This window comes from Myxocyprinus asiaticus, chromosome 10 (assembly GCF_019703515.2).
Source record: "Myxocyprinus asiaticus isolate MX2 ecotype Aquarium Trade chromosome 10, UBuf_Myxa_2, whole genome shotgun sequence".
Lineage (NCBI taxonomy): Eukaryota > Metazoa > Chordata > Actinopteri > Cypriniformes > Catostomidae > Myxocyprinus > Myxocyprinus asiaticus.
The window spans coordinates 38,456,290-38,483,528 of record NC_059353.1 but is presented as its reverse complement, the minus strand read 5'-3'; the positions used below and the strand labels follow the sequence as shown (position 1 = coordinate 38,483,528).

The 27,239-nt window shown below is 37.6% G+C and overlaps 1 protein-coding gene across 1 annotated transcript in view; it reads right to left on the bottom strand.

Annotated features, from left to right (window-relative positions):
• Positions 1 to 5,762: 5,762 nt before the first annotated feature.
• The window catches only part of LOC127446879 (CLIP-associating protein 1-like), a 109,824-nt gene continuing 88,347 nt past the window's right edge, over positions 5,763 to 27,239 (bottom strand). The window contains exons 25-44 of the mRNA XM_051708183.1: positions 26,873 to 26,935; positions 25,651 to 25,754; positions 25,043 to 25,066; positions 23,133 to 23,362; positions 22,811 to 22,874; positions 22,500 to 22,502; positions 21,002 to 21,165; positions 20,843 to 20,921; positions 20,610 to 20,753; positions 19,178 to 19,324; positions 18,548 to 18,654; positions 17,625 to 17,753; positions 16,439 to 16,586; positions 15,616 to 15,856; positions 14,954 to 15,010; positions 12,697 to 12,869; positions 12,339 to 12,467; positions 9,743 to 9,949; positions 9,282 to 9,398; positions 5,763 to 7,970 (exon numbers count right to left, since the gene is read on the bottom strand). Of these exons, the coding sequence (XP_051564143.1) occupies positions 7,884 to 7,970; positions 9,282 to 9,398; positions 9,743 to 9,949; positions 12,339 to 12,467; positions 12,697 to 12,869; positions 14,954 to 15,010; positions 15,616 to 15,856; positions 16,439 to 16,586; positions 17,625 to 17,753; positions 18,548 to 18,654; positions 19,178 to 19,324; positions 20,610 to 20,753; positions 20,843 to 20,921; positions 21,002 to 21,165; positions 22,500 to 22,502; positions 22,811 to 22,874; positions 23,133 to 23,362; positions 25,043 to 25,066; positions 25,651 to 25,754; positions 26,873 to 26,935 (2,417 nt within the window). The 3' untranslated portion in view covers positions 5,763 to 7,883. The remainder of the gene's footprint in view (positions 7,971 to 9,281; positions 9,399 to 9,742; positions 9,950 to 12,338; positions 12,468 to 12,696; positions 12,870 to 14,953; positions 15,011 to 15,615; positions 15,857 to 16,438; positions 16,587 to 17,624; positions 17,754 to 18,547; positions 18,655 to 19,177; positions 19,325 to 20,609; positions 20,754 to 20,842; positions 20,922 to 21,001; positions 21,166 to 22,499; positions 22,503 to 22,810; positions 22,875 to 23,132; positions 23,363 to 25,042; positions 25,067 to 25,650; positions 25,755 to 26,872; positions 26,936 to 27,239) is intronic.

Here is a 27,239-nt window from a genome sequence, read left to right as displayed (position 1 = left end):
AATCCTCCTCACCTGTTCTCCATTCCCTCATCTGCACCCACTTGTATAAATACCCTCCTGTTTTGTTCATTCCTTGTCAGTTCTTGAAGTGTTACATTGTATTGTTATTAGTTGGATATGTTATGTTATATGTTATGTTATATGTTATGTTATGTTGTTAGTGTTCCACTCCAGTGTATTTCCTTGTCAGACTCCTTGTAAGATATTAGTTCCACTCCAGCATGTTACCTTGACTGATTTCCTGTATTTGTTCCACTCAAGCATCTACTATAAAAAGATTAGAAGTTACTTCTGTGTCTCCTCTCTTCCTCTCCACATACCTACGTGACAGGTAGCCTACTAAGATGTGTTTTTTTGGTAACACTTTACAATAAGGTTCTATTCGTTAACATAGTTAATGCATTGGGTATCATGAACAAACAATGAATGATATATGTTTTTACAGCATTTATTAATCTTAATGTTAGTTAATAAAAATACAATTGTTCATTGTTAGTTCATGTTAGTTCATAGTGCATTAATGTTAGCATATACAACATTTGATTTTAAAAATGTATTACTATATTTTGAAGTTAACATTAACCAAGATTATTAAATGCTGTAAAAGTAGTTCATTGTAAGTTTATACTGTTGTTAATTATGTCAACAAATGCAAACTTATTGTAAAGTGCTATTTGTTTTATTTATTTATTTTTTATTTCATGACAAAATTCCATCAGATTAAATCGAGTAATCTTTAACTAAATTAAATGAATAAAACTTAAATATATCTAAGTTTTATTTTTCATCTTGTTAAAGATTTTGCTATGAAATTGAAATGCACAAATCTAAAAAAAAAAAAATAGGCTAATATATATACTTAAGTCGGTGGACTTTGCTCGTTTTCCTTTGGGCTAATAAAGGCTAAACTTTTATTATTTTTTCAACTAATAATAAAAATATGTAATATATAATTTATGAATTGACATTATTAAAGCGCAGTGCAGAAATACACTTCACGGTCCAATAGCCTACATATAAAATGAGTTAATGCGACTTTCAAATAAATACTCAGTTTTTTTGACTGAAAACTGCAGGCTACTTGAAGTTATAACTTGGCAATTCTACATCTTTTCTTATCATTTTGTGATTCGTCCAACTGTCTACAAGTAAACAATCTCATGCCAAATATGATAAAGATAACCCTCTCGTGAATCAAAGACTAAATTAGGCTAAATTAAATTCAACTTTATAAACATGAAGATAGTTGATTATAAAGAAATTATTTATTGAGTAGAAATTGAGTACTATCGAATGACACAAATTCAAAACCATTGCTTTATAAGCGATTCCGAGTCTCGCGCAGTATCTTAACTTATATAATTATTTTGCGCGTGCTGTTGATAGGTTTCGGGATGAGTGTGTGCCAAAACAGCATTTTTCAGTCTCTATCCACAAGGTTAAGAGTTGTGCACCTGTCAGTGCACCGTGAGGGCCACTAAAGCTTTTCTGTCTTTTACTCACGGCGCGACGTCCTCAGGTGACCAGTGAGTGTCCGTCACACCAACACACTCTGCCATCTGAACTGACGCTCAGTCAAAACACACTAAAACTGTTACTTTTGTAGACCGTGTTGTTTTGACAGAGCACTGCAACACCCAAGGTGAGGACTGCGCGGCATGCAGAACTTGGACTTTAATAACTAGATTATACAATGTGATATTTGTAATGTGTCTCCTATACTACTAGTCAAAAATTTCTTGCTTTTTTGCTACACTTTACTGAATTTGTTTAAAAGGCAATTCCAACGTTATGGATGTGACATTTGCAGTAAAAATGTGAAATTTAATTTAATATATAAAGTACTCATTACCAGAATATAAAACAATTAATATGTATGATCATAGACCCCTGCAGACCCCAGTCCAGACATCAGAAAATTTATTTTCCAGTTTAGATTGGGAAATGAGCTTGCGTTATGGATGTGACAAAAATGGATACAAGTTTTTGGGAGAACACATACTTTGTAAATCTCTGTGAATTGAAATGCACAGTCCAGAAATAATAGCCACAGGGTTGTCACTCCTAAGAACATGTAATATATATATTTTTTTTAATTAATTGTCGTTTTCATATAAATGGGGAAAAACCGGCGTTACGGACGTGACATATTTTCATTATGGACGTGACGGTTGTGAAAGCAGCACTTGCATCATGAGGGAAAACCATCCAAAATGCTTTGAAATCTGCAGACTTTGACCTCTGAGACATATGATATTACCTTATAATACCCATCAAGGCTGCATGATGAATTGAAATAAGATTGAAATCGCCATTTTTCCATGGTATGGTTGACATTTTCGTGGAATTGCCCTAAAGCCTTATGCTTAAAGTTAGTTCTGTAGACAAATATAAATTGTCTTCATGTTCATTTCTTTACAAAATATCTTCATTATTATGATTGAAAATGTAACCTCTTACAGGAAACTTCCAGGTTGAATACAAGTGAAGCTCAATCAGCAGCATTTGTGGCATAATGTTGATTACCACAAAACATAATTTAGACTCGTCCCTCCATTTCTTAAAAAAAAAAAGAAAAGAAAAAGAAAAAATTGTTAACAGCTTTTGGCTATACTTTTGAAACAGTATTTTAATGTTTACACCATTCACTTACATTCAGGGGCATAGGAACCATTATAACTGAGAGGGACACGTCCTCCTCACTTATATTAAGCATACCCCCCCAACCCCCACACACATTTTGAGAAATACTAATTAAATTTTAATCAGTTTATTTTGCTTAATGTTAGTGCATGGGAAAAAAGTACAGCGGTTTGTCTAAAACAAAGCCTTTAAGACCTAGCAGAAGTCTCTGCCAATTGGTTGCTTCGGCGGTGGGCGGAACTAACTCAAAGGTGGTAATCCCATTGGCTAGCGCTCACGTCACAGTCCCCGTTTTAATTCAGCAAATCAGTTCGGGTGAATGCAGACAACGTGATAAATATTAATGAGCTCAACAGTGCTTACAGACACAGCTGTTGGCAACATGAATGTATCTGGGTCAAGACCTGAGCAAAAGTGTCATCTTTGACTATTGTAAGTTGTTGCTAAACAGATGAAAACCTTTGACACTTTGGTAACTTTTAGCATGTTTTAAATCTCGGACCTCTTTATCGTTAGTCTTGTTCACTGCAACAATGAATGACCAATAATGGCTGTGTCTCGTTTCGAAGGCTGGTGCTAGGTAGGACCTTTGTAGGCAGTGGTATACAGAGCGTCCTCAACTTCAAATTAGCTTCATTTAAACGAGATAGCCTTCGTAGGACAAACGTAAACAGAAAGTATCATGGTTGCTATGACAACACGCATCGCTCTCAACCTGCACGAGTACACTGAGTGAGAAAGGAATCTCTGAGGTAAACTTTAGGAGTTATAATGACGTAGATAAAAAAGAAAAGATACACCTCTTGCATCCTCCAAATTCCTGTGAAAGAAGGTCACATTCAAAGGCTGCATTCATAGTGTTTTACTCGCTTTTCTGAAACAAGACAGCCTCTGTGACTTATGCGACCGACAGATGCAACCTCCAGAGCACACAGCCTTCGAAACGAGATGCAGAAAATGTCTCATGTGCAGCAAATGTGCCCCCCAGTTTTCAGATCTTCCAACGCCCCTGCTTCCATTATATGTGCCTCACTGGAACCCAGATTTTGGCTTCTTTTTTTATAAAGATGGGACAAGTTGAAATACATTTTTGTGGTAATCAACATTGAACCAAAAATGCTGTCGATTAATCTTAACTTGTATTAAACCCGGAATATTCCTTTAACCACCTCATGGAGTTGGTTAAGAGAATGCTTTTACATTTGAAATATTTTAAGAAGCTTAAATATAAGAGTTTTGATTTAATCTCGAGTTTTTATTTCTTTTGCCAACTACATAATTCCCATACTTCCATTTGTGTTATTTTATAAATTTGATGACCTTATTATTATTCTACAATGTGGAAAAAATAATACTACAAAATGAGTGTATTCAAACGTTTTGACTGATACCGTGTACAGTGCATCCGGAAAGTATTCACATCGCTTCACTTTTTCCACATTTTGTTATGTTACAGCCTTATTCCAAAATGGATTAAATTCATTATTTTCCTCAATTCTACAAACAATACCCCATAATGACAACGTGAAAGAAGTTTTTGAAATCTTTGCAAATTTATTTAAAAAAAAAAAAAAAAAAAAAAAAAAACACACACACACACACACATGTACATAAGTATTCACAGCCTTTGCTCAATACTTTGAAGCACCTTTGGCACCAATTACAGCCTGAAGTCTTTTTGAGTATGATGCTACAAGCTTGGCACACCTATTTTTGGGCAGTTTCTCCCATTCTTCTTTGCAGGACCTCTCAAGCTCCATCAGGTTGGATGGGGAGCGTCGGTGCACAGCCATTTTCAGATCTCTCCAGAGATGTTTGATCGGGTTCACGTCTGGGCTCTGGCTGGGCCACTCAAGGACATTCACAGAGTTGTCCCGTAGCCACTCCTTTGTTATCTTGGCTGTGTGCTTAGGGTCGTTGTCCTGTTGGAAGATGAACCTTTGACCCAGTCTGAGGTCCAGAGCGCTCTGGAACAGGTTTTCATCAAGGGTGTCTCTGTACATTGCTGCATTCATCTTTCCCTCAATCCTGACTAGTCTCCCAGTTCCTGACACTGAAAAACATCCCCACAGCATGATGCTGCAACCACCATGCTTCACTGTAGGGATGGTATTGGCCAGGTGATGAGCGGTGCCTGGTTTCCTCCAGACATGACACTTGCCATTCAGGCCAAAGAGTTCAATCTTTGTTTCTCATGGTCTAAGAGTCCTTCAGGTGCCTTTTGGCAAACACCAGGCAGGCTGTCATGTGCCTTTTACTGAGGAGTGGCTTCCGTCTGGCCACTCTACCATACAGGCCTGATTGGTGGAGTGCTGCAGAGATGGTTGTTCTTCTGGAAGGTTCTCCTCTCTCCACAGAGAAATGCTGGAGCTCTGTCAGAGTGACCATCGGGTTCTTGGTCACCTCCCTGACTAAGGCCCTTCTCCCCCGATCGCTCAGTTTGGCCGGGCGGCCAGCTCTAGGAAGAGTCCTGGTGGTTCCAAACTTCTTCCATTTACGGATGATGGAGGCCACTGTGCTCATTGGGACCTTCAATGCTGCAGAAATTTTTCTGTACCCTTCCCCAGATCTGTGCCTCAATACAATCCTGTCTCGGAGGTCTACAGACAATTCCTTGGACTTCATGGCTTGGTTTGTGCTCAGACATGCACTGTTAACTGTGGGACCTTATATAGACAGGTGTGTGCCTTTCCAAATCATGTCCAATCAACTGAATTTACCACAGGTGGACTCCAATCAAGTTGTAGAAACATCTCAAGGATGATCAGTGGAAACAGGATGCACCTGAGCTCAATTTTGAGTGTCATGGCAAAGGCTGTGAATACTTACGTACATGTGATTTTTTATTTTTAATAAATTTGCAAACATTTCAAACAAACTTCTTTCACATTGTCATTATGGGGTATTGTTTGTAGAATTTTGAGGAAAATAATGAATTTAATCCATTTTGGAATAAGGCTGTAACATAACAAAATGTGGAAAAAGTGAAGTGCTGTGAATACTTTCCGGATGCACTGTATTTACACCTGTATTTACGGAAAGGCTTGACATCACTGTCACAGGGACATACAAAAGCCCCACTTTGTTAATATTTACAGCACTGGACTGAGTACACATCGTCACACATGTTTATAAATGTATTGGTGCATGAATTGTAATGCATTCCACAGTTGCTTCATAGCACACTGAACAGCTACACAACAAAATTACAAACTCAGCTGCATTTCAGGGATGAAAAAAATAAATAATTGTTTCTGGTTGTTTTATTTCTAGGGCTAACTTGAGTTGTTGTAAATCTATTACAAGCCTTTGAAAAAAAAAAAAAAGTACATTGGGACAGTGAAGGAAATAACATAAATGTATAAATACAAGAGTGTATCAGTGTCCAATGACAAAACATAAAATCTATCATGCTTAGTAAACAATTTGATGGAATACCGTGTCAACATTTCAGGAAACTCAGAGAGCTTTTAAATTAATACTTGCACTGTTGAACCTCACGATTGGCTTTTTCCTTGAGAGTAGCCCCAGTTTAAACCAAAATCTTGGACTGAATCAGTTAAAAATTATTAGAAAGAAATGCTGCATCAAACAAGGATATGCACACACCAAGCATACCAATAAAAGCCACATGCCCCAGAATATAACACTAAATGAGAATAGGGTGCTTTCAGTGTCTGTCCTTAATTTCAAATATGGTCTGGTTTCACAGTCTGAGGACAAACAGACATTTTGGTCAGCTCCCATTTCAGTTTTGGACTTGCTTGCTTCCCCACATGGGCAAAATATTAATAATAACGATAATAATACTGTATTTACAGACCAACCATCTGCAGAGGTGGCACGTTTTCTCAAACAGCCAAACCTAGGTCAGCACAGGATGGTTACGTCATCGAAACATGCAGGCTATTTGTTAACGTGCAAAAGAGTGCAACACCATTTTTACCTTATTTTCTTTCAGTGGGGGAGTGAGAAGCAATGATTAAAATGTATGTACAAAACACTAAACTCCCAGCACTGCAAAATTCTGCAGATGGACAAGGAAAAATAGAGCCCAGACTACTTGGAGAACGGATCACCTCTAGTTTTACAGACAGAATAGAGGGTTTTCATTAGTGTCAAAGACATGTGGCGAACTTGCGGTATCGTACTTTAACATTGTAGTGAGAATGCCTGTGGACATTTGTTTCTTAACAGTCTGAGTTTTGAACACAGAAAAAATGAACGTAAGGCATAGCAGTTTCAAATTTTCCATCACAATCTTCTTGCTCCTAGAACATAGACTGTAAATGGGTTTCATTCATTGTTTGAGGATGAACTCCTTTCCATAGAAGTGACAAGCATTTGAGAACTTTTAAAAATGACCTTGTTTGTAGTGGCTCTTTATAATTTACTCACAAAACCTTTTTCAAAAACACTTTTTCAAAAGACCAAGAAAAAATTCTCTACATTCAGAAGTTTGTTCTTGTGTTCCGTAGTGAGGCCTTTTTGTGCCACATTTTGAACACATAATCACTCATGCGAATACAATTAATGCAAAGGTGTTACAATTGCCTTCTTAAAGACTTGGGAAAAAAAACCCACAAACAATTTCCTACATTTTCAACATTGAGGGTGTGATATTGCGGTCCCATGTCAGCTTGCTTATACAAGAAATAAAAATTGATACAAGAATGCTATTCTTTTAGCCCTACATTTTATGGTTGTCACTGTAGCCAAACCTACAAATTTTCCTCTTTTCTTTACATGTATCACCCAGCCAGCCAAATGCTACACTAGCATTAACTGAGATACAATTGATATATTAGCTAACCCAACTGTGCCCATTTAAAATCCAAACCAGTGAATTGAGCCTGTAACGCCACTGTAACATCAATAAGTTATTACTTTTAAATGTAGTTAACAAATCACCTCCTCAGAAGTTGAAGAAAGCCTGTTTGCTCCAATTAAGGAAGCATTGCCAATCATGGAAGATCTGTTCCCTATCAAAGCGTCAGCATGCATTTTTTTTCCCTCCATCCAAACCCCTTTACATTCAATGTTCCACAGATGAAAAGACATATGAGAGATTAACAAAGAGGTTTCCTGGAGCTGGATGAAAAGAAAGTTTGATTGCGATGAGCAATGCATGTCTCCTGGGAAAATCCAGCAAGATTGGGATAAAGCAATAAAAAGGATGTTTGGAGGAGGCACAACTGTTTCCAAACACAGGTGTAGGGCACGGATTAGAGTCTATCCGGCTAGCTGTGAGAAGACACGTCTGAAGAACTGCTGCTGTTGCTGTTGGTCGTCTGGGCTCTCTTAATGTACAGATTTAGCAACTTCATCTGTGGAGTGAAAAGCCAGAAAAGTGAATTTGAAAATAGCAAATTTTAATACTGATTAATACAGACTGACTGCTCTCTCAGAGGAAAGCAAGTTATTTGCACTCTCTAGTTGCATTATTTAAGAAGGTTTGGGTTAATGTTTACTTCTGCATTGTCTAATCAGATGTTAAAGGAATATTCCGGGTTCAATACAAGTTCAGATCAATCGACAGCATTTCTGGCATAATATTGATTACCACAACAAATAATTTCGACTCGTCCCTCCTTTTCTTTACAAAAAGCAAAAATTGAGGTTACAGTGAGGGACTTACAATGGAAGTGAATGGGGCCAATTTTTGGAGGGTTTGAAGTCATAAATGTGAAGCTTATAATTTTATAAAAGCACTTACATTAGCTCTTCTGTTAAAACGTGTATTATTTGATCTGTAAAGTTGTTTAAATCATCATTTTTACAGTCATTTGAGGGTTTTGGGGTTTGTTGACTACATCATCATGGCAGCAAAGTTGTAAAATTGGCTAGAACTTTTGAAACTGAGTATTTTAACGTTTATTTATTGGCCCCATTCACTTCCATTGTAAGTGCCTCACTGGAACCAAGTTTTTGCTTTTTTTAAAGAAAAGGACGGACGAGTCAAAATACATTTTTATGGTAATCAATATTATGCCACAAATGCTGTCAATTGAGCTCAACTTGTTTTGAACACGGAATATTCCTTTAAGGGGAAAATAAATAAAAAAACATTTCTTGCAGTAAGCTGTAAAAGGGATAGTTCACCTAAAAATGAAAATTCTGTCATTATTTACTCACCCTCATGTCATGAGAAACTATATTTTGCTTCAATAAAATGAAGCCCTTTTTTTCAGTACCATTAAATTTTTTTTACATTGTGATATTATTTATGACAATTAAGCACACTTCATCCCCTAATTCTCATTACTACAATGCATAAAAACAAAACAAAAATCTTTATTGAATTTCACAGTAAAAGTGCTTAATTATCATGGGGGAAAATAATCACACTGGTCCTAAAAATAGTGTTTTCTTGTTACAGAATACATTTTTGGGGGGTGATATGTGACTTGTGTGTGTTTTTGAGAGTTTCATCCCTCTAGTTTTGTTAGAAATTGAGTTTCTTGGAGTTGACAAAGAGGGAAAGAGAGACCGAGAGAGCAGTGAAAGTGGGTCAAGTTTAAACACTTGAATCAGTCAAAACCAGGAGGAAACAAATAAATAGAGGGTAGCATGATAAAGAGATTGAACAGGGGTGAAACCATACAGAGGACTTTGAGATGGTGTGCATGTGATAATACCTTGCTGCCCGTGAGCTGCGCCAAATGGGGCTTCAGCTCCTCACCAATCACAGAGTAGATGGCCACTAGACAGAACACACTGGCCTTGCGAACGCTACTTTCAGTGTTGTCATAGCCCTGCAGACAGATACACACACACACATGCATGTCATGAAGAGTGCAAAAGTGACAGAGCAGTGAGGTGGGGGCAACGAACTCTTTCTGGTACAGTTTGTGGTACAAATAAGGCAGAATGTTTCCAATGAAAATTTGTACCAGGGCGATCAAAGATCAAATTACCGAAAGGGCTGCAGAATCACACACCATTACAAGGTTCTTGTAGACCTCCGGGAACAGTTAATGAATAAATAGCAAGTACATCACAAAATGTCAACAAGGGATTGGAAAATGTATATAATTTCCTAAAGTGAAAGAAGTAAATTTTAATCAAAGAAATGCTGCCATCAGCTTTAAGGACTCACTTGTAAGAGGCCAGGGATGATGTCTGGCAGCAATTGATGCAGACACTCCTTGGCAATGCGCTCAACGACTTTGCTCTGCATCTTAATAGCAGCCAGGTTGATGGGGTAGTCTGCAGTCTGTACGATAGGACACAGCACCTTGATGCATTGCTCTGGGTGAATGGACCCGGCCAGCGTAGACGCAGCCTCTTCAGCCGCCCTTACCACCTGCAAATAGAACATCAGGATGTCACTTGAGGGAGTTTGTGAAGTTTAACAATTTCAGCATATTTCTGTTTGCCTGAGCAACATCCAGAATATAATTTATAAATGGGAATCACAAGGAATTTGATGATTCTGGATCGGATTCCGATTCCACTTAACGATTTACGTTCCTTAGCAATTCAATGAACGATTATTTTAGTAATTTTGAGGAAAAAAGAATTGACAATTTTTGAAAAACAAATGACTGTAACACTATTGTATTCACTCAGCAGTCTAATGTGAAAGGATTAGATCATTTCAGATTTTAGACAACAGAACAGCGATAATTAGGGCTGTCAAAAGATTAAAATATTTAATTACGATTATCGCATAATTATATAGACAACATTTTAATACAGTCTAGGCCTATGTTTAATTATTAGGTTCATTAATTTGTGTGAATTGACACTAAACATAAAGATTTATGCCACAACGCTCTTTACTCCTCTCACTTGTACATTTCTGTTTTATTAAATAGCATCAAAACACACAGGAAAGGCAACAAGTAAATAAAACCTGCAATTATTAAATAATATAACAACTTTTCACACACTTTATGGATGTAATCATGTTTAGAATCATGTATTGTGTAGGACAGAATCAAATAGTTATAATGGCAAACTGAATAAATGGGTTAACGGCAATTAACACTTTAATCAAATGTAATTAAATAACATGTACTAACATGTTAATTTCGACAGCTCTAGCAATAATACATCATAAATTAATTGTATCATACAAAAATAGTTATTGCACATTCATATTTATTGTATCTAGCAGTCTTTGTTATCTCTACTAAAGCCATTCCTCATGTTTAGTTTGTCTTCTTATTTTCCCAGGACATTTTATGTGCCCAAAGAGTCTAAAATGTAAGCAAAAACACAAGAGGTCACGATGAATATTTTGGTTATTGGATGGTTATTTTTTCTGAATTTCGTCTTCAACAGTTTAATTAAATGATATTATCAAAATGGTGTCTAATCAAATGAAATGAATTCATTAAAACTTTATTAAAAATCATATTAGAATTATTTGAATTTAATAAAATTTTTCAACATAGCATTGCATTATTTTAATCAAAATCCTCACAGCACAATCCGAAACAACACTGGATATATTTTTGTCAAATAAATTGCTGCACAATGGAACATCACAGATGTGAGATATCACTTGAATACATTATTATAATTATTATTATTTAATAACGGTAAACATTAGATTACTATGCAGAAGTTAAATATTTGTGTCTTTTTTCACCTAGTTCACATGTCCATTTTAAATCAAGCATTTCTGTGTGTTTTTGATAGTAGTTTCTCATCTCTGGATAAACAGTTCTCTACATGGCCCAGTATTGATTATCAAACCCCAAAATGCTGTGATTTAATAAAATAAATACAGTCTGTATGCGCTTTACAGTGAATGAGCACTCTGCTCTCTGTCATTTACTACACAATCAGAGAGCGACATGATGATCATGATGCAGTGTTTTCAGTGTATGAGTGACTGGCTTAACACATTCACCTTGAAGCATGCAGAACAAGCAGACTATTTATTTATTTAATTAAATCGCAGCTTTTCGGGGCCTGGGTAGCTCAGCGAGTATTGACGCTGACTACCACCCCTGGAGTCGTGAGTTCAAATCCAGGGTGTGCTAAGTGAATCTAGCCAGGTCTCCTAAGCAACCAAATTGGCCCGGTTGCAAGGGAGGGTAAAGTCACATGGGGTAACCTCCTCGTGGTCGTGATTAGGTGTTCTCGCTCTTAATGGGGCGAGTGGTAAGTTGTGCGTGGATCGCGGAGGGTAGCATGAGCCTCCACATGCAGAGTCTCCGCGGTGTCATGCACAACGAGCCACGTGATAAGATGTGCGGATTGGCGGTCTAAGAAGTGGAAGCAACTGAGACTTGTCCTCCGCCACCCAGATTGAGATGAGTAACCACGCCACCACGAGGACCTACTAAGTAGTGGGAATTGGGCATTAAAGAGACCAATCAGCTTGCTCCTCTCTTAATAAGGCCCCGTACAAAGAAAAGTCACCTGGCCAGCCACATGTGAGGGCTATTATGGTGACACTGGGGTGTTGCTTAAAGGAATACATTTCAACAGTACATTCTAGAAAACAAGACCTTCTTTTGAAACATCACAACACTGTTAAATGATTGCGATAACTAAGAAAATGAAACTCTACTCTACAACTCACTGAAATACAATATATACTGTAAAATGATTGGTATTTTTGTTTAATAACGCATGTCACGGATTCTTAGGAAATCTATGACACTGTAGCCAGTGTCATATGTATGATGTAATTACATATTCATATGAATGAATTCCTAGAGAGGGCTGATCCTAACCTCCTTATGAGAGTCCTTGTGGGCTTCTAGTGTTTTCATGATGGTGAGTTCTGCATAGTTCTTGAAGCGCGCTGGTTGGTTCCTTAGTATCTCTTTCAGAACCCGTAAAGCTAGTGCTCGGATGGTGTGCTGAATGAGAGAGAATGCATACTATCATTACTAACCACTACAAATACACACAGACAAGAAAAAGCACCGGCACACAATGCTGGCACATGTATGGTACAGCACAACATGACTTAGACAAACTCATTAAAGCTAGCCTATGATTCTTGATATATATAAGACATTAGGATTATACAGAATGTGTCAATTAAAAATGTGTGCTATATTATGCATTTGGGTAGTATTTTCTCACATCTTTGTCCCCGAGTGTCTCCAATAGCAGCAATAGGATGGTTTTAAAATGTTCGTCCCACACAGCCAGGCTGTCCTCGCGTGCAATCTTCAGCAGCTCGATTAGAGCCCCCTTCCTCTCCTCCACTCGCTCGTTGTGATTGGACAGCTCCTTCAGTAGGTCTGCCACCAGGTCTGAGAAAGCCAGAGTGACTCAAGTCAGAGGAAAGAACGGAGTATATAAACAAGCTATCGTCCAGCTTTAATTGTACTAGAGCTCAGCAGTTTTAAAATATTTCACTTTCTTTGTTGGATCATTTGAATATATTATATCAGATACACTTACAAGTAAAATGTCATTATGAGACAGCAATGTATAAGTATAAGTGTTCCATTATTAGTTTTAGGCCACATCCAACACAAATCCGTTTTTGTGTGAAAAACTCAGTTTTCAGTTTCCCAGTGTCAAAGCTTTCTTAAGTATGCAGGAATGGAGAGCATTTTCAAAATCCTCAGTTTTTTGGTGGAGGCGAATGCCGATGTAGTGTGGATGAAGCATAAATGTAGCGAAATCAATGTGTTTTCAAACAAAACCGTACTAGTGTAGACGTGGCCTTAGTAAGTAGTTAGGTACATTTGTTTTTATCATTCTCTTAGACTCTGGGTAACCTTACTTTTTGATAGGGCTGGGTGATATAGTCAGTCTCAATATTTTACAGGCTTTTTGATGATATTCAATATATCTTTCAATATAACTGTATTTGCTTGGCCATTCCTTGAAAGGGTCAACAGCAATATTTAACTACATGTATACTTTTACAAAAATATTTTAATTAGAGCTGTCAAATGCTGTGTTAACGTGTCAGTGTATGTGATTAATTAAAAAAAGTTTAACGCGTTCATTTTTCTTAATCGCGAATAATGCATGTACCATTATTATAGCATAAACCAGCTTAAACACTGGTCAGAAGGGCTGAACCTTGGGAATGTATCCGCCCAGAGTCATTACAGTGACGCGCACACCACAAACATACAAAAAAGTGATTCAGTGTCAGTGGTAAAGTGATGGAAAAAGGAGCTTTTAATGCCATTTGTTCTACAAAACAAGCCTAGATGGAACTTGAGACAGAAATCATGTATTTTTCAGCCTCTGTAATGCACAATTTAATTACCACAGAAGCATGTCAAGTCTAACTATCACCAAAACGCAGAATGAGATGTTTTTGTCTGCAAGCACTTTTAATGTGGAGTTCAAAGCAGTGCTTGACGCTGGTTCTGACATCCTGACACGAATCATGAGTGTGGTTTCACAGTTGCTGTAACAAAGTGGAAAGCCACAGTCTGCTGGCTAATTAATATTGAGCAGGATGAGAGTTTAAGAGATTTAATGCCTACTGCAATGAATAAGCAACCTATGGGGAGACTTGTTCTTTTAATTAGTTAAACTCCCAATTAGACTTTGGGAAATGTTTAATGTAACATTAATTGTTGCTATTTTCGTACATTTCTATCTTTATACTGTTGAAGGCTTTGTTTGGGAAATGTTAATAAAGCATTATATTGTTACATATTGTTTTGTTTTCTTTCCTAAGAAGGAAATAAATGCATTTTGACAGGAAAATAATTATATTTAGAGTCCAATTTCAGCACTTTCAAAATCTGCGATTAATCACAATTAACTACAAAAATTATGCAATTAATCGCAATTAAAACTTAGCCTCAACTGACAACACAAATTTTATTACATGCAAAATGCCACGCGGGGACTTCAGTAAATACTTTTGTGTGATGATGCAAATGAACTGTTGAATCAGAGTTTTGATTAGCTCTCATACTCATAAGTCGCAAGACTTGGAGATTTGCGAAACTAGTCTACTTCCTTAAAATCACTGCAAGCATATTATGAATATTCCATATACCACCCAGCCCTACTTGTTGCACAGCATTTATAAATTGCGCCAACGTGATTGCAAACAATAAAGTTCTGTTAGTTTTAAAGCAAAACAGCAGTAAGCTTTAAGAACCATCACCGTATTTGAGTTTATACATTTGAATGCAACCATTCAAAGACTCCTATTATATGTCAGTACTGTCTTGTATTAGTGAAGGCAGTTTGTAGCAGTGTTAGTACATGACCATGTTAGGAAAACAGCTGTGCCATTTAAGATAAGTTGACATCACATGGGAGACACTGGGATGAATGGCACTGAAGAAGAGGAGGTGGAGGGGGAGTAAATACTGAAAATGCAACAGTCTTGTTGAACTGTGCAGGTCTTTACCAGGAGTAAAACCCTTGGGCAGCACCATCTTGTTCTCACCACAGTCTTGCCGACGGCCTGTAAAAGGGGAGGGACAAGAGGGGGGACAGCAGGGGATGTGATGACACAGAGACTTCACAATGCTACACCTGTGTCCCTTAAACTTATCGTTATGGGGTTAATAACCTGTTTATGTTTTGTTTTAGTCTATGAGAATCACTTTTTGTGACACTGTCGCATAGCCCTAAAGGTGAAATTTAAGTTTACTACAAATATACTAAAGGTCACAATCTGTGCCATATACCAATTTTATATTTACAATAATTATGTATTTATATTCTGATAATATTTCTATATTTTCAGTGAACATGTCTGATGCATCCACTGAAAGATATTTGACTAATAAAATTACATGAATAAAATACATTTTACTGCTTTATATAACAAATTTTTTTATTTTTTATTATTATTATTTTATTTTTTTACTTAGACATTCTTGTATGCTTTTTCTTGCTATTCATATTTTTTGCATCAGCTTTAAATGGCATTTTTTAATCTGTTCATTAGTTTTTCACAATTAAAGATGGTCTAACAAAAATCACACACAATGGGAGCAGTATGGAGTACAGATGATGAAAACAGTGAAAGTGGATGCATGGAGTTAGAGAAGCGCGTTGACTCACAGTCACGGAACTGTTCCACGTCGTCATCAAAGACGGCCTCTTTCAGTGCGCTTTTATCATAGGCCGTGATTGTGTCTCCGTAGCCATAGGGGGCAAACTCACGTGACCGTGGCACAGCAAAAGATCGTGGGGATGGTGTGTTGAGCAAAGATGTCTTGTTATCCAAGGCGGTTCGACCCCCTTCCGTTACATCCAATCCCAGTCTGGCATCAGACCCCGGAGATGCCCCTTCCCTCCCACCCTGAGAGAGGACAAGACAAAGAGTGTTCAAATATATACATACATACATACTTATGATACATACTGTATAAAGCTGTTCAGTCATGACATAAATTTGTATGCCAACACAGAAGGCTTATTTCTTTTGATTGCTTGAATACATTGGCTAATATGAATGTTTTAAAGTAGCATCAGCACTACTGCCCATGTTCTGTATGCAGAACAAGGATGCGAGCTTACGTGTTTGACAAATGTTACGTATAAATCATAAATCAAAAACTGCTATTCTAAAAACCCATTAGAAATTCCAAGCTCAAAATGGCTCAAAAATGCCAATTATCTTTCAGGTTTTAGGACTGAACAGCTCTATTATGAAAAGGTAAATTAAAATGAAATAAACAAGAATATACTTTATGGATGTGATTCATATGCTACAACAGTGTTCAACATTTCAACGTCAATGATTCATCTCTGTTTAAAATGGCAAACTGTTGCAATTCTGCAGCAGTTTAGAGTTTCATAAAAAAATAAGAATATTTTTGGGTCATAGAATTCCCAATCTGTGTCCTTGTTCCTGTTTCCCACTGTTAAAGCAAAGACTCACAGCATCATCCTTCTTGCCATCGCGTCTGATTGGCTCATTCAGGTCCTCTTGGCTGCGGTAACTGAAGCTCTGTATGGCCTCTGTGACACCACGCAGCGAGCTAAAGATCTCGTCAGAGTTCATGTTCTCTGTGTCATACTCCAGCATACTGAGAGAGAAATAGAGAGATTAAACTCTGACGTTGGGTAGACTGCAACACTTAGACCAAAGGCAAAACATACAGACCCAGAAATGAGCTCCGTTTATTAACCCTGTTTTTTAATGCCAACTGACATGCTCATGGTTATAAGAGTCATCATGCCAACAGCTCTAACATTTACAACATCTGAAGTGTATTCCTGATTCCAAATAATTAGGGGCAAAGCGCCAAAGGCGCTGTTAGTTTTCTTCTTATTCTTCCTCCTCCCCAATGGGAGTCTATGGCAGCCCATAGAACCGTTCGTAGGAAAATGCTGACATTTGGCACATTGATAGGGGTGGTCATGAATAGTCCCATATTTGGGACCTCTAGGACAAACTCTATAGCACCATCACCAGTTCATATATTCACTTTTCTTTTGCGCATATCTTTTGAACAGTTTGTCCTAGAAACAAAATTCTCTTAAATTATTTTTGTCGGACTGCTCTCCTCCTGATGATTCAAATAGAACCCTTACATTACAGTAGCCACCATCTTGGATTATGACGTTTATCGTTTAAACGTTTAATGTCCTTCAAACTTGGTCTGATTTGCCCAAACAATGTCTCAAAATAACCTCCAGACTGAGCTGCATATAAATGATAATACAGAATTTAGATTTTCGTCTTTGTTTTTAAAGTTATGGCATCATAAAATTAACAAGGTCGACATGAAACAAGATGTGAGGCTGTATCTCGGCAATGCTTTGTCCAATCAAAATAAAACTTGGTATGCTTCATCAGGACCATGATCTGAGGGTACATGCAAAGATTGGTGACAGTGCCACCTATGGGTCAAGATATGTACTAAAACCATGAGCTTGGTATCTATAGATTCCTTCAGTCATGATTAAAAATCTTTTAAATTACTTTTAGGAGCAAATCCTTTCTGTATTTGAAATGACATGATTTGATACAAGCCCATATTCGGATAGGTCCCTGGGAGTGGGTGGGAATCTAAGCACCCGTCCCGCCCCTCCTCGCCATGACAGGCTAGCAGCTGAGTTACCTTGTTGACAGGGCGCAGCGGAAGGCCCTGAGGGAGGGGCCAGCAGGAATAGAGGAGTGAGATGAAGGAGGAGGAGGAGGGGGAGGGGGATGCTTTAAAAGCCCATCGACACTCCAACCCCATAACCGACTGTGCCCACAGAACGGCCGGAGAGGGAGAGAACAGGGCAGAAGAGGAAGAGAGAAAAGAAAGAGTGGTCCAGTCCGAGTGTAGTGGTTAGCAGCATAGGTTAATATGTTATGAACCAGAAACCCCTAAATCATTATCTGTGCTCGCAGTGGACATTGTTTAAAGACTATTCTCACAGACCAAGACAAAATCCTAATCATAGGAGTGGGCAGTATGGTGTCTTAGCTATATTAGTTCAACTAAATATTCTAAAATCATGTGGTACATGATGTGAAGCGTTTTTTGCCCTTATGCCAGACTTACCATTCATTTGCTATAAATAATCATATCTCTTGACTTGCGTCCATCAAATTGAAAATAAAAAGAGAAAATAATCAAATGAGATGAAGTGCCTTTCATTTATAAAGTACTTAACCAAAAGTAGGCATTGCCACATTATTAAAATATAAATCTTTTTTTTTTTTTTTTTTTGCAGAATTTCCATCAAAAATATCTGACAGAAATACAGTTACCATGTATAATTACATTAAATTACTGTGATATACAATATCGCCATACTGCCCACCCCTACCAATGCAGAAATTCAATTTAAGGGTTTCAGGTTTATAAGGGAAAAAACCTATTCTAAAGAAAACAATATAGCAAGTGCTACACTGAAGTCAAGCACATGTTGGCAACAGTGTCAGTGTGTTAAAACAGACTCTTGAAACTGCTGTAGTTGGTCTCTGTGCTCTGAGTGAGATCATGCATTAGTGGGGTAGGCATATGCAAGTAGAGAAGGGTACACAAGTTACCTGGGTGACAGCCCACCATGTGAGCAGTTCGTGGGAGAGGTGAGGGGGCTGGTCCTGCTGGTTGGGTGCCGGGGTGGCGTGCGGCCCATTGTATTGCTCGGAGAACTCTGTAAAGAAGACAAAGATGAAATGGTTAAATTATACATAATAAAACAAAAGACAACTGTAAAAAATTGTATTCTAATCTTTAAAGGTAAAGTATGTGATTTTTTTTTCTATGCTAAAATACTATTGTTATGTTTGTATGAGCAGTCTGAGATATCATTTTCTGGCTCAGCCAATTGTGTAAGTCTTGGGCGGGACTACCATTAATAGGCTATTATATCTAGGCCAAAGACAAGTAGTACTGTAAGTACGGGTCCTATCTACTTGAATGGTGAAATAATCAAAACTGTTTAGCAAGAATATGTTATAATAACATACAGTATCAAATGATACATTTTGCTTCTTTACCTCAAATCATCTTTAAGGCCATGAACATACTTTATGCAAGTATGCGTACACAGATGTGAGTGCTTGGCCAAAACATTGTCTGTTGCTTAATGTGCGTTCTTGTGTTATATTCTTATGTTGATCTTTTATTATACAATCTCCTAAGAGAAAGAAAAAAAGAATGCACTTAGATCTTACCACACTGCTAGTGTTGCTTGAGTTCTTCAGATGATTGTGCAGGAGCTTGGTGGCTCCATCCTGGAATGTTTTAGGCAGAGCGCCCAGCAGCATGGTGAACTCAGGCGTGTTCAGCTCAAAGAGTGAGATCAGCACCACCTGAGCAGCCTGCACAACACAGCACACACATCATGAAAGAGGCAGTCAAACAACAAACCAGGCAGTGAAAGGTAACGCACGTTGACCATGCCGAGAATAATTCCAGAGAGAAAGAGAGACTTTGAACAGCTTTTGTCGTAGATGCAAGATAAGCAACGAAGAAACTATGACTGCTGTGCTCCTATGAACAGAAAACCTACACAGTTTACGCTGGAAAACCAATTTGCTGTATTCCTGCTTGATTTCAATCTGAGCCAGCTCTTTCCAAACCCTCAAAAGCATTTCTATCCGTAAACTGCTCTGTCAGAGCTTTCTCTAGTGTGTAGGCACACTTAATTGAAGAGATGGGAATTGAATTATTCTTATCGTCTCTATTAATGATTATCTAAGTAATGTAAGAAAGAATGGACACTGTGATGATTTTTTTAGTGCATCAACTGGCTTCAGTTTTCATAGAGAGCTCAGCTGTCTATAATTCAATTCTGCTTTATGTTAAACACATGCAAGGACATTACTTCACTCACTGTTATTCTGTGAAAAGTAACAAAAATATCTTAAGCAGTGGAGAGTTACCAGGAATATGAAAAGGAAAACCTAAACAAACTAAATATTACAACAAACTCAGTAATATTAACTGTGAGAATTGCATGTAAAGAGATTGTATTCAGCAGTATTTTTGCAAGGCAATGATGCAGATTAGAGTGAGGGGCACATGGTTAGGTGCAGCGGTTACGTGCTTGTTGTTGGTTAGGCCGTATGGTATGGCACTACCTGCTTGCACCTCTCCTCCAGGTGACCCTCTCCTGGAAGTAGAGCTGTAGTGCTGGGCCTGCCTGAAAACTCCTCACCTGCCCAGTTATGAAGGGTCTGGGCCACCATGTCAGAGCAACAGGATTAAAAGGGTAGCATATAATAGAAGAGACTGATGACCATTTGTTGCCTTTAGGCTACTACTGAAATCGGGAATAAATGTGCTGCATCCGTTAAATGTGATTAATTGATCCTAATTAACTGATTAACCTATATAAATAACAATTCTTCCACTGGCTGTGGAGAAAAGGTTAGACTACTTACACTACAACCTTACAACTACAATATGAATGCAACAACAAACAGCTTAAAGGAATAATTGATTTCAAATGAACATTCTGTCATTCTTTCCTCATTAGGAGTCATTAGGAGTGTGTACATTCTTTAACTCCTTTTGTGTTCTAAGGGAAAAATAATAGTAAAAAAATGTTGGGTGAACTATTCCTTTAAACCATGTTGTAGCCCAGTCTACATGGAGACTCACCCTTCTAACATCAGAGCTTTTGGGTTCTGTGGTCCAGGTTATAATGCGGGACACGGCTAATCTGGTCTCACTTGAGTTCCCAAAGTCTGCAGGGTCCATTTGCCGTGCCAGGGACTCAATGTATTTCAGGATGGCCACCTTCACCTGCATTGTAAGATCAAGAACATCAATATTTACTGACTTATCCGCACATGGTGAATTTGCAAATGGGGTTTTGTAAGCAGTCATCATACCTTAAGATTGGGGGTTTGAGTCTGATCAACAATGAATCTCATCAGGATGTTAAACTGTTGGTCAAAAGGAAAAGACTCCCTAAAAGAAAACAGAGGAACAAGGTGTCAAGCTTCTAGAGTCTTGAAAAATCTTGACTAGAACTACCTCTAAAGACTAACCGTGTGATGTCCAGGGCCTTTTGGACTTTAGTTTGTACTGAGCCCAAGAGGTCAGCTCCCATCTTCTTCAGTAGTTGAGTGAGCAGTACAAAGAGCCAGTCTTGAAGATCTTCTCTGTGCACAGTGATGAAGTCCACCAGAGTCTCCAAGAACATGCTAAATACCTGGAAGCAGAATATCAAACTATCAGCCACACTAAGTACACATACGATCACAAAACAAGATTTTTACATTGTGAATAGTGATTGTTCTGAGAGGTTATTAAAGCGATATTGAAGCTATGCGTTGGCAAGAGTAGGGCTTTTCAAACTTTTTGATGCTAAGGACCCCCAACTATAATGGTGCATTGCTGATGACCCCATCTTAAGGTATAAAGGCATCTACTGGTACACATTTTCATGTACAAAGACCCATTTCCACTGTAAGGATGATATTATAAAGACAAAATTAAATAATTGGCTTTTGTATTGCTATTTTACTAAAGACAAGATATTATTAAAATTAAAAGTATTTCCTTTTTACACTTTTTTGTTCTCTGAAATTTTCTGTGGACCCCTAGCATCCCTTGCCGCCCCTAGTTTGAAAACCCCTGGGCTAATATGTTCTGGGTGGTTGCTAAGATGTTGCTAGGTTGTTGGTTACTAGCCCAAGTTAAATGAGCCCAATCTCCATGATATTAGATTGCTAGATATGGCTCGAGTCCCTCCTTCAATGTAAGTCTATGGAATTTTTTTCACCAGTTTATTGTCCACCTGATGAAAATCCTAAATTTGATAGTTTAGAAAAGTGATAGCACACCTCTTCTTAATCAGTGTTGGGTGTATCCGATTACAGAGTAGTTAGTTACTGTAATCTAATTACTTTTAGTCAAAAATACTGTAATACATTACATTTTAAATTCTTGTAATCAGATTACAGTTACTGACTTTCAATTGAAGTAATTACTTTTAAGTACATTACTTGCACTAAAGTAATATGTACTGTATAATACCTTTAAAATATTAATTCATATGTATGTCTGTTAGTGTTTCTGTGACAGCTGAAAGGTGTGCGATAGTGAATGTGGAAATATAGACATTTTCAATTTGAGTGGAAAACAAAAAACAAAATCTAGGAAAAGTGATTCAGAAAGTAACTTAAAATTAAAATAATCAGTAAAGTAATCTTATTACATTTTTAGATAAATAATTAGTAATTTGTAGCGGATTACTTATTTTGAGTAACTTACCCAACACTGTTCTCAATAAACTTCAAGTTTTGAGGTATTATTCAAGTCTGTAGCACAAACAGTACGTGATGAGCTGTGTGCAAAGGTTAATACTTAGGGTTGGGGATTTGTTCAAATCCCTAACCCAAAGTATCAGCAGTAGTTATTGTGATGATTGCCTTAGTCAGCACCATTAATGGTGTGTGTGAAGAAATAACCCATTTAAATAAAGAATATACAATTATATGAATCAATACGACATAATGATTCAGGTATGTAAAATCCACTTACTCTCTATTGTTAAAATCCACACCAAGGTAGACCATGCAAACAACAGGAAAAAACACATTCCATTAGTGCAAACTCATTCCGCTTCCTAGTTCTAGACAGGTATACTTATTGCTTGACAAACATGTTAAATTTAAAAGAAGCCATAGTGACGAAGATTATTTATTTATAATCATTTCACACGACACAACACGTTCAAGTATTATTTTATAAAATCCTTTATTTGGAATTCTGCTATTAATGCAGCCATTGGTAAGTAGATAAAGTGTGTTCAAAACAGCAATGGGGAAAGGAGGCGTCCTCATACAAGTTACCTTGCTGTGAGGATCTGCAAACATCCTGGTGAAGATCTCACATAGCCTTTTAAGCTCCACTCGGCTGAAACACACAAAACATATGATTAAAGGAACGTTCACACCAAGAATAAACCGAAAAAGCAAACCGAGTCGCAGACAAAAGGTTAATTCACACCAAGAGCTAAGTGAAACAGCACTCGGGTCATTCACAAACGTTAATGCAAGATACAAAGAATCGAACAATACAGATTCACATGCTTTAATGCATAATAATTTAAGGGATAGTTTGCCAAAAAAACGATTATTCTGAAAAACTAATTTGTATCTTCAATACACCCACCTGAGAATGCGCTGGCTCTTCAGCAGGTTCTGCAAGCCCAGCAGGCCCTCCTTCCTTTCTGACCAGTTGGAGCTGGCACAGTGGTTCAGCACCTCTGCCACATCCTCTGTCTGCCGCAGGTAGTGAGGAATGCCTCCGTTTCGGGAGCTATAGGAACGCTCTGAGCAGGCACTGGAGGCATCACTGTTGGCATCATCATCTGACTCGTACCTCCGTCTCAATGGCTTGCGCTGAGGAGAACATGGAGCAGGTTAGAAGGCTGTTAAAGCTGTCAGTAAGGGGAATTCACTAACAATTTAGCATGCGTTACTCAATTAAAACATACATATGCTGATATGAGAAAGCCATGCAGCATTAAAAAAAAGATGGTTTAGGTTCTGCTGTCACTCAAGGAATAGTTCAACCAAAATCAAAAATTCTGTCATTTTATACTCACCCTCATGTCATTCCAAACCCAAATGCTGTTATATTTTCCAGTGGATCACAAAAGTAGAATTTTGTTTAATGAGTCCTTACGCATCTATTGCCATACAATGACAGTTCATGGGGCAAGGGGCCGAATTCACAAAAATCATAATCTTATTTTTTCAAATATATCATATTTTATTTTATTATTATTTTTTTTTAGGATAGATTGCAGGATGATTTTAAGAAGGTACCTAGTTAATAATGTTGACTGTTTTTGGGAATAAAAAATATTCTTAACTTTTTAAGCTTGAATTAGTCTGCTGAAGCTAATTTAAGTTGTAATTAAAATTACACTTAAAATCTTCACCTGCTTGTCCAGATTAAAAGTGGCAAGTCAATGTCACTGGCACCAAAATGCCATTAGTTCTTGTGCTTGTAATAGAAGAAGAAGAAGAAGTCATAATAACCAAACACATTATGTACCATTTTTTAATTCTGGAAGTTAATGCGGGCTAGATGTGAGAATTGGAGGAAGGCAAGATTATCAGTGAATAATGACATACATTTCGGTCTGTTCTTCACATAAACCTATTGTATGGCTTCAAACACTTGGAATATAGATCATGAGTCCTGTGAACTACTTCTATTGGGCTTTTTTCCATTTTTTTTTTCTTCTTTTCACTTTTGAAGATTGATAGACCCTAGTCACTACTAACTGATATTAGTTATGATATTGTATGGCAAGAGCAGTGTAACAAATCTTCACAAGTTTCAACTTTTGTGTTCCATTGAAAAAAATGACTGGGTGAGTAAATAGTGACAGAATTTTCATTTTTGGCTATTCAAATTTTGGTTACTAAATTAACTATTACTTCAACACCAACATAACCCTTGGACTTTGAAATGTTTCTCCAGTCTAAGCACTGGAGCGTGGCTAATAACAGTTCAGATATTTGGTGGGGCAGTCATGAATAATTCAACCCAGTCACAGACAATTTCCAGGAGTTGGCAATGCATTTAGAACCATTTGAGTTCAAATCATTAGTACAGTATGCGCAGATGACTTAAGTGAAAAGTGAGCCACACTGGGGTAATTACATCTACTTATGCAGCAAAAGGGGATATGTCACACTGATGCATAATATCTGCCCTGCTTTACAACTTAATCCTGCACTGTTGGCACACGTGAATTAATGATGATACACATTTCCGAACTCAACAGCACTGGGTGATGAATACAGTTAATAAAATGAAGAGATAAATACCAAATTGATGGATAGCAAAATGAACGAAATTAATCTTAACCACTTGTGGTGCTGGTGCAGAAAATTATGAGACTGTGCAGATGAAATGCTCGTTGACCAACTTAATGGAACAAGCGCAAATGTTTGTGGTGCACAAAATGCTCTTGCTATTTGCTTGACAGCTCATGATGGTATAAGTCATTCTGATTAGTGAATAAATAAATGGAAGTACAAACAGTATTTGAATGGAAGCACTACCTTATTCCTGGAGTCTCCTAACAGCTGAAGACAACCAAGAAAGGAAGAGCACAGAGATGCAGACATTTCAAAGGGAGAACAGTTGTGGCACAAACTGAAAATTGCACCCTAATAATACAATTGGTTAACTTTTGCAGTTCACTTAAATTGCCCTGTGGTATGAAAAATAAATGAATATTCCTTATTATTACTGTCTAATGTTGGAGGGAAGTATGAGGGATTTGTAATGTTAGCCGAAACATAAAGTGATTACAGAGGTTGAGCAAGTTATACAATTTTTATGAAATATATAATAAAGACCATTTGTTTTTATTTGAAATGACTTGGACAGAGAAATCTTGGACAAAAGACCAGAAATGTGCATTAAGAAAGCAAATAGGGTCAATTTTGCTTTCATGTTCACACTTGAACGAAGCTCGTCTAAAGATTTTCAGTATTTTTCTGTGGGGAATTTTGGGGCACAACTGATGAACTGTTTGTGCTGTCATGGGCCTGTAAACAATCTATTACAGCATACAGAGGTATCACTCCTGTTATTCTAGATCAGATAATGAGCAATATTTCAATTTATCATGATCAAGTCTTCAACTGTGGGCTAGGATTCTTACCAAGGCATCAGCCACTGCTGCTTCCACTTCTGTGCCTGTGTTCAACACCCTCATAGCATTGACAGATGCAGAAATGCGGGCCTGATGGATCAGACCATACCGATCTGTAGAGTTAAAACACAGGACAAGGTAGTGAGGACAGACAAAGATGAGCAGGCAAAAACTTACCATCTTGGACATCAAGTCTGGTAATAAATGTAAAATAAATACATTTGTCATAGAGAAAACTTGTGGATGACATTCTGATAAAAACCTACAACATCATATGAGGCACAAGCCTAGAAAAGGCACCAGCACTAAAAGAATAAGCAATAAGAATTACGGCTGCTTTAAACCAAAAACAGAAAAGCATAATGAAGTTAAAGGTGAAGTGTGTAATAATTACTGTTTTCAGACAGGTTTCTCAAAAACTCCCCTGTATTCCATTGGTCGGGAAACAGATAGTCTTGTCACAATCTCATCCCCCTGGCTGAAACTATGTTGTTATGTCTGGCTGATCGGGATGCTCAAACAAACAGAATAACTACTGCTTTTACTATAGCTACAAAGTCAAACTGTTTACACAACGAATAGCTATAAATTACACACTTCACCTTAAAACCAAAATTAAACCATACTGATTTAACTGATAAGAAAATGCATGGTTTTTTTGCATGATCAAGTGAAAAAAAGTGTGTGAAGTACATTATGGGTCCTAAATCCAAAACACTGACTATTTCCAAATAATAAATACAATCTCTATGATAATCACAGCACAAAATGGCAAACAAATATGACAAAAACTTCCTTTTAAATTCATGATCAGCAATGACAGCGATGCAAGCAGCAAGTCTTTAAAAATAAGTGGATATGGCAAGTGTACAAAATCGAATATATGAAGCAGAGAACTTAAGTGATTATTGCCAAACATGCCACCAACCGAGTGTAAACAAGCACTGTAATGAAAAGTAAAACGAAAAGCAAATAAAAATAATCAAGATGAATAATGATACTAATCGTACGAACATGGCGAGAAAAGCATAAAACGTCAAACTCCAGTAGTATACTGAATCATGAATGATTAGCATCTAAATCTAACAATGACATGGAGTATGAGGGCTTTAACTTGATCTGGCAACCCATGGTGTTGGTGTTACAGTCCAATAAAAATAAAAAAAAAGTATGAAGGCATGCTAAAGATTGGCCCGGTTTGAAGGGCAGGGATAGGGGTCATGCAGGTCACCTGACTGGCCCACGGGTTCGGCCGTGGACAGCGCGCTGGTAGAGCGAGAGTGACGTCGGGAAGCTGCAAGAGGACAGGAAGTGGGGTGACACCCCAGGGAGGGTTAGTGCTCTACGACAAACAATGTCACCACACCGAGTGCAATCACAAAACATCCAACATGCCACAGTTAATAAGTCAACATTATACTGACAAATGTCAAATATGCCGTCAGTTGATACCAATGACCAAGCACTGATTCTCCCTGCTGCCCGCTATAGTGCAGACAGCATTCAGAAATGGTGGAAGCGTACACAATGCAATGTGTTCTACATTTCAGTATTTTGCTGCACTTGTTTCCTCTAAGAAATTTCTAAAATCAGACGAG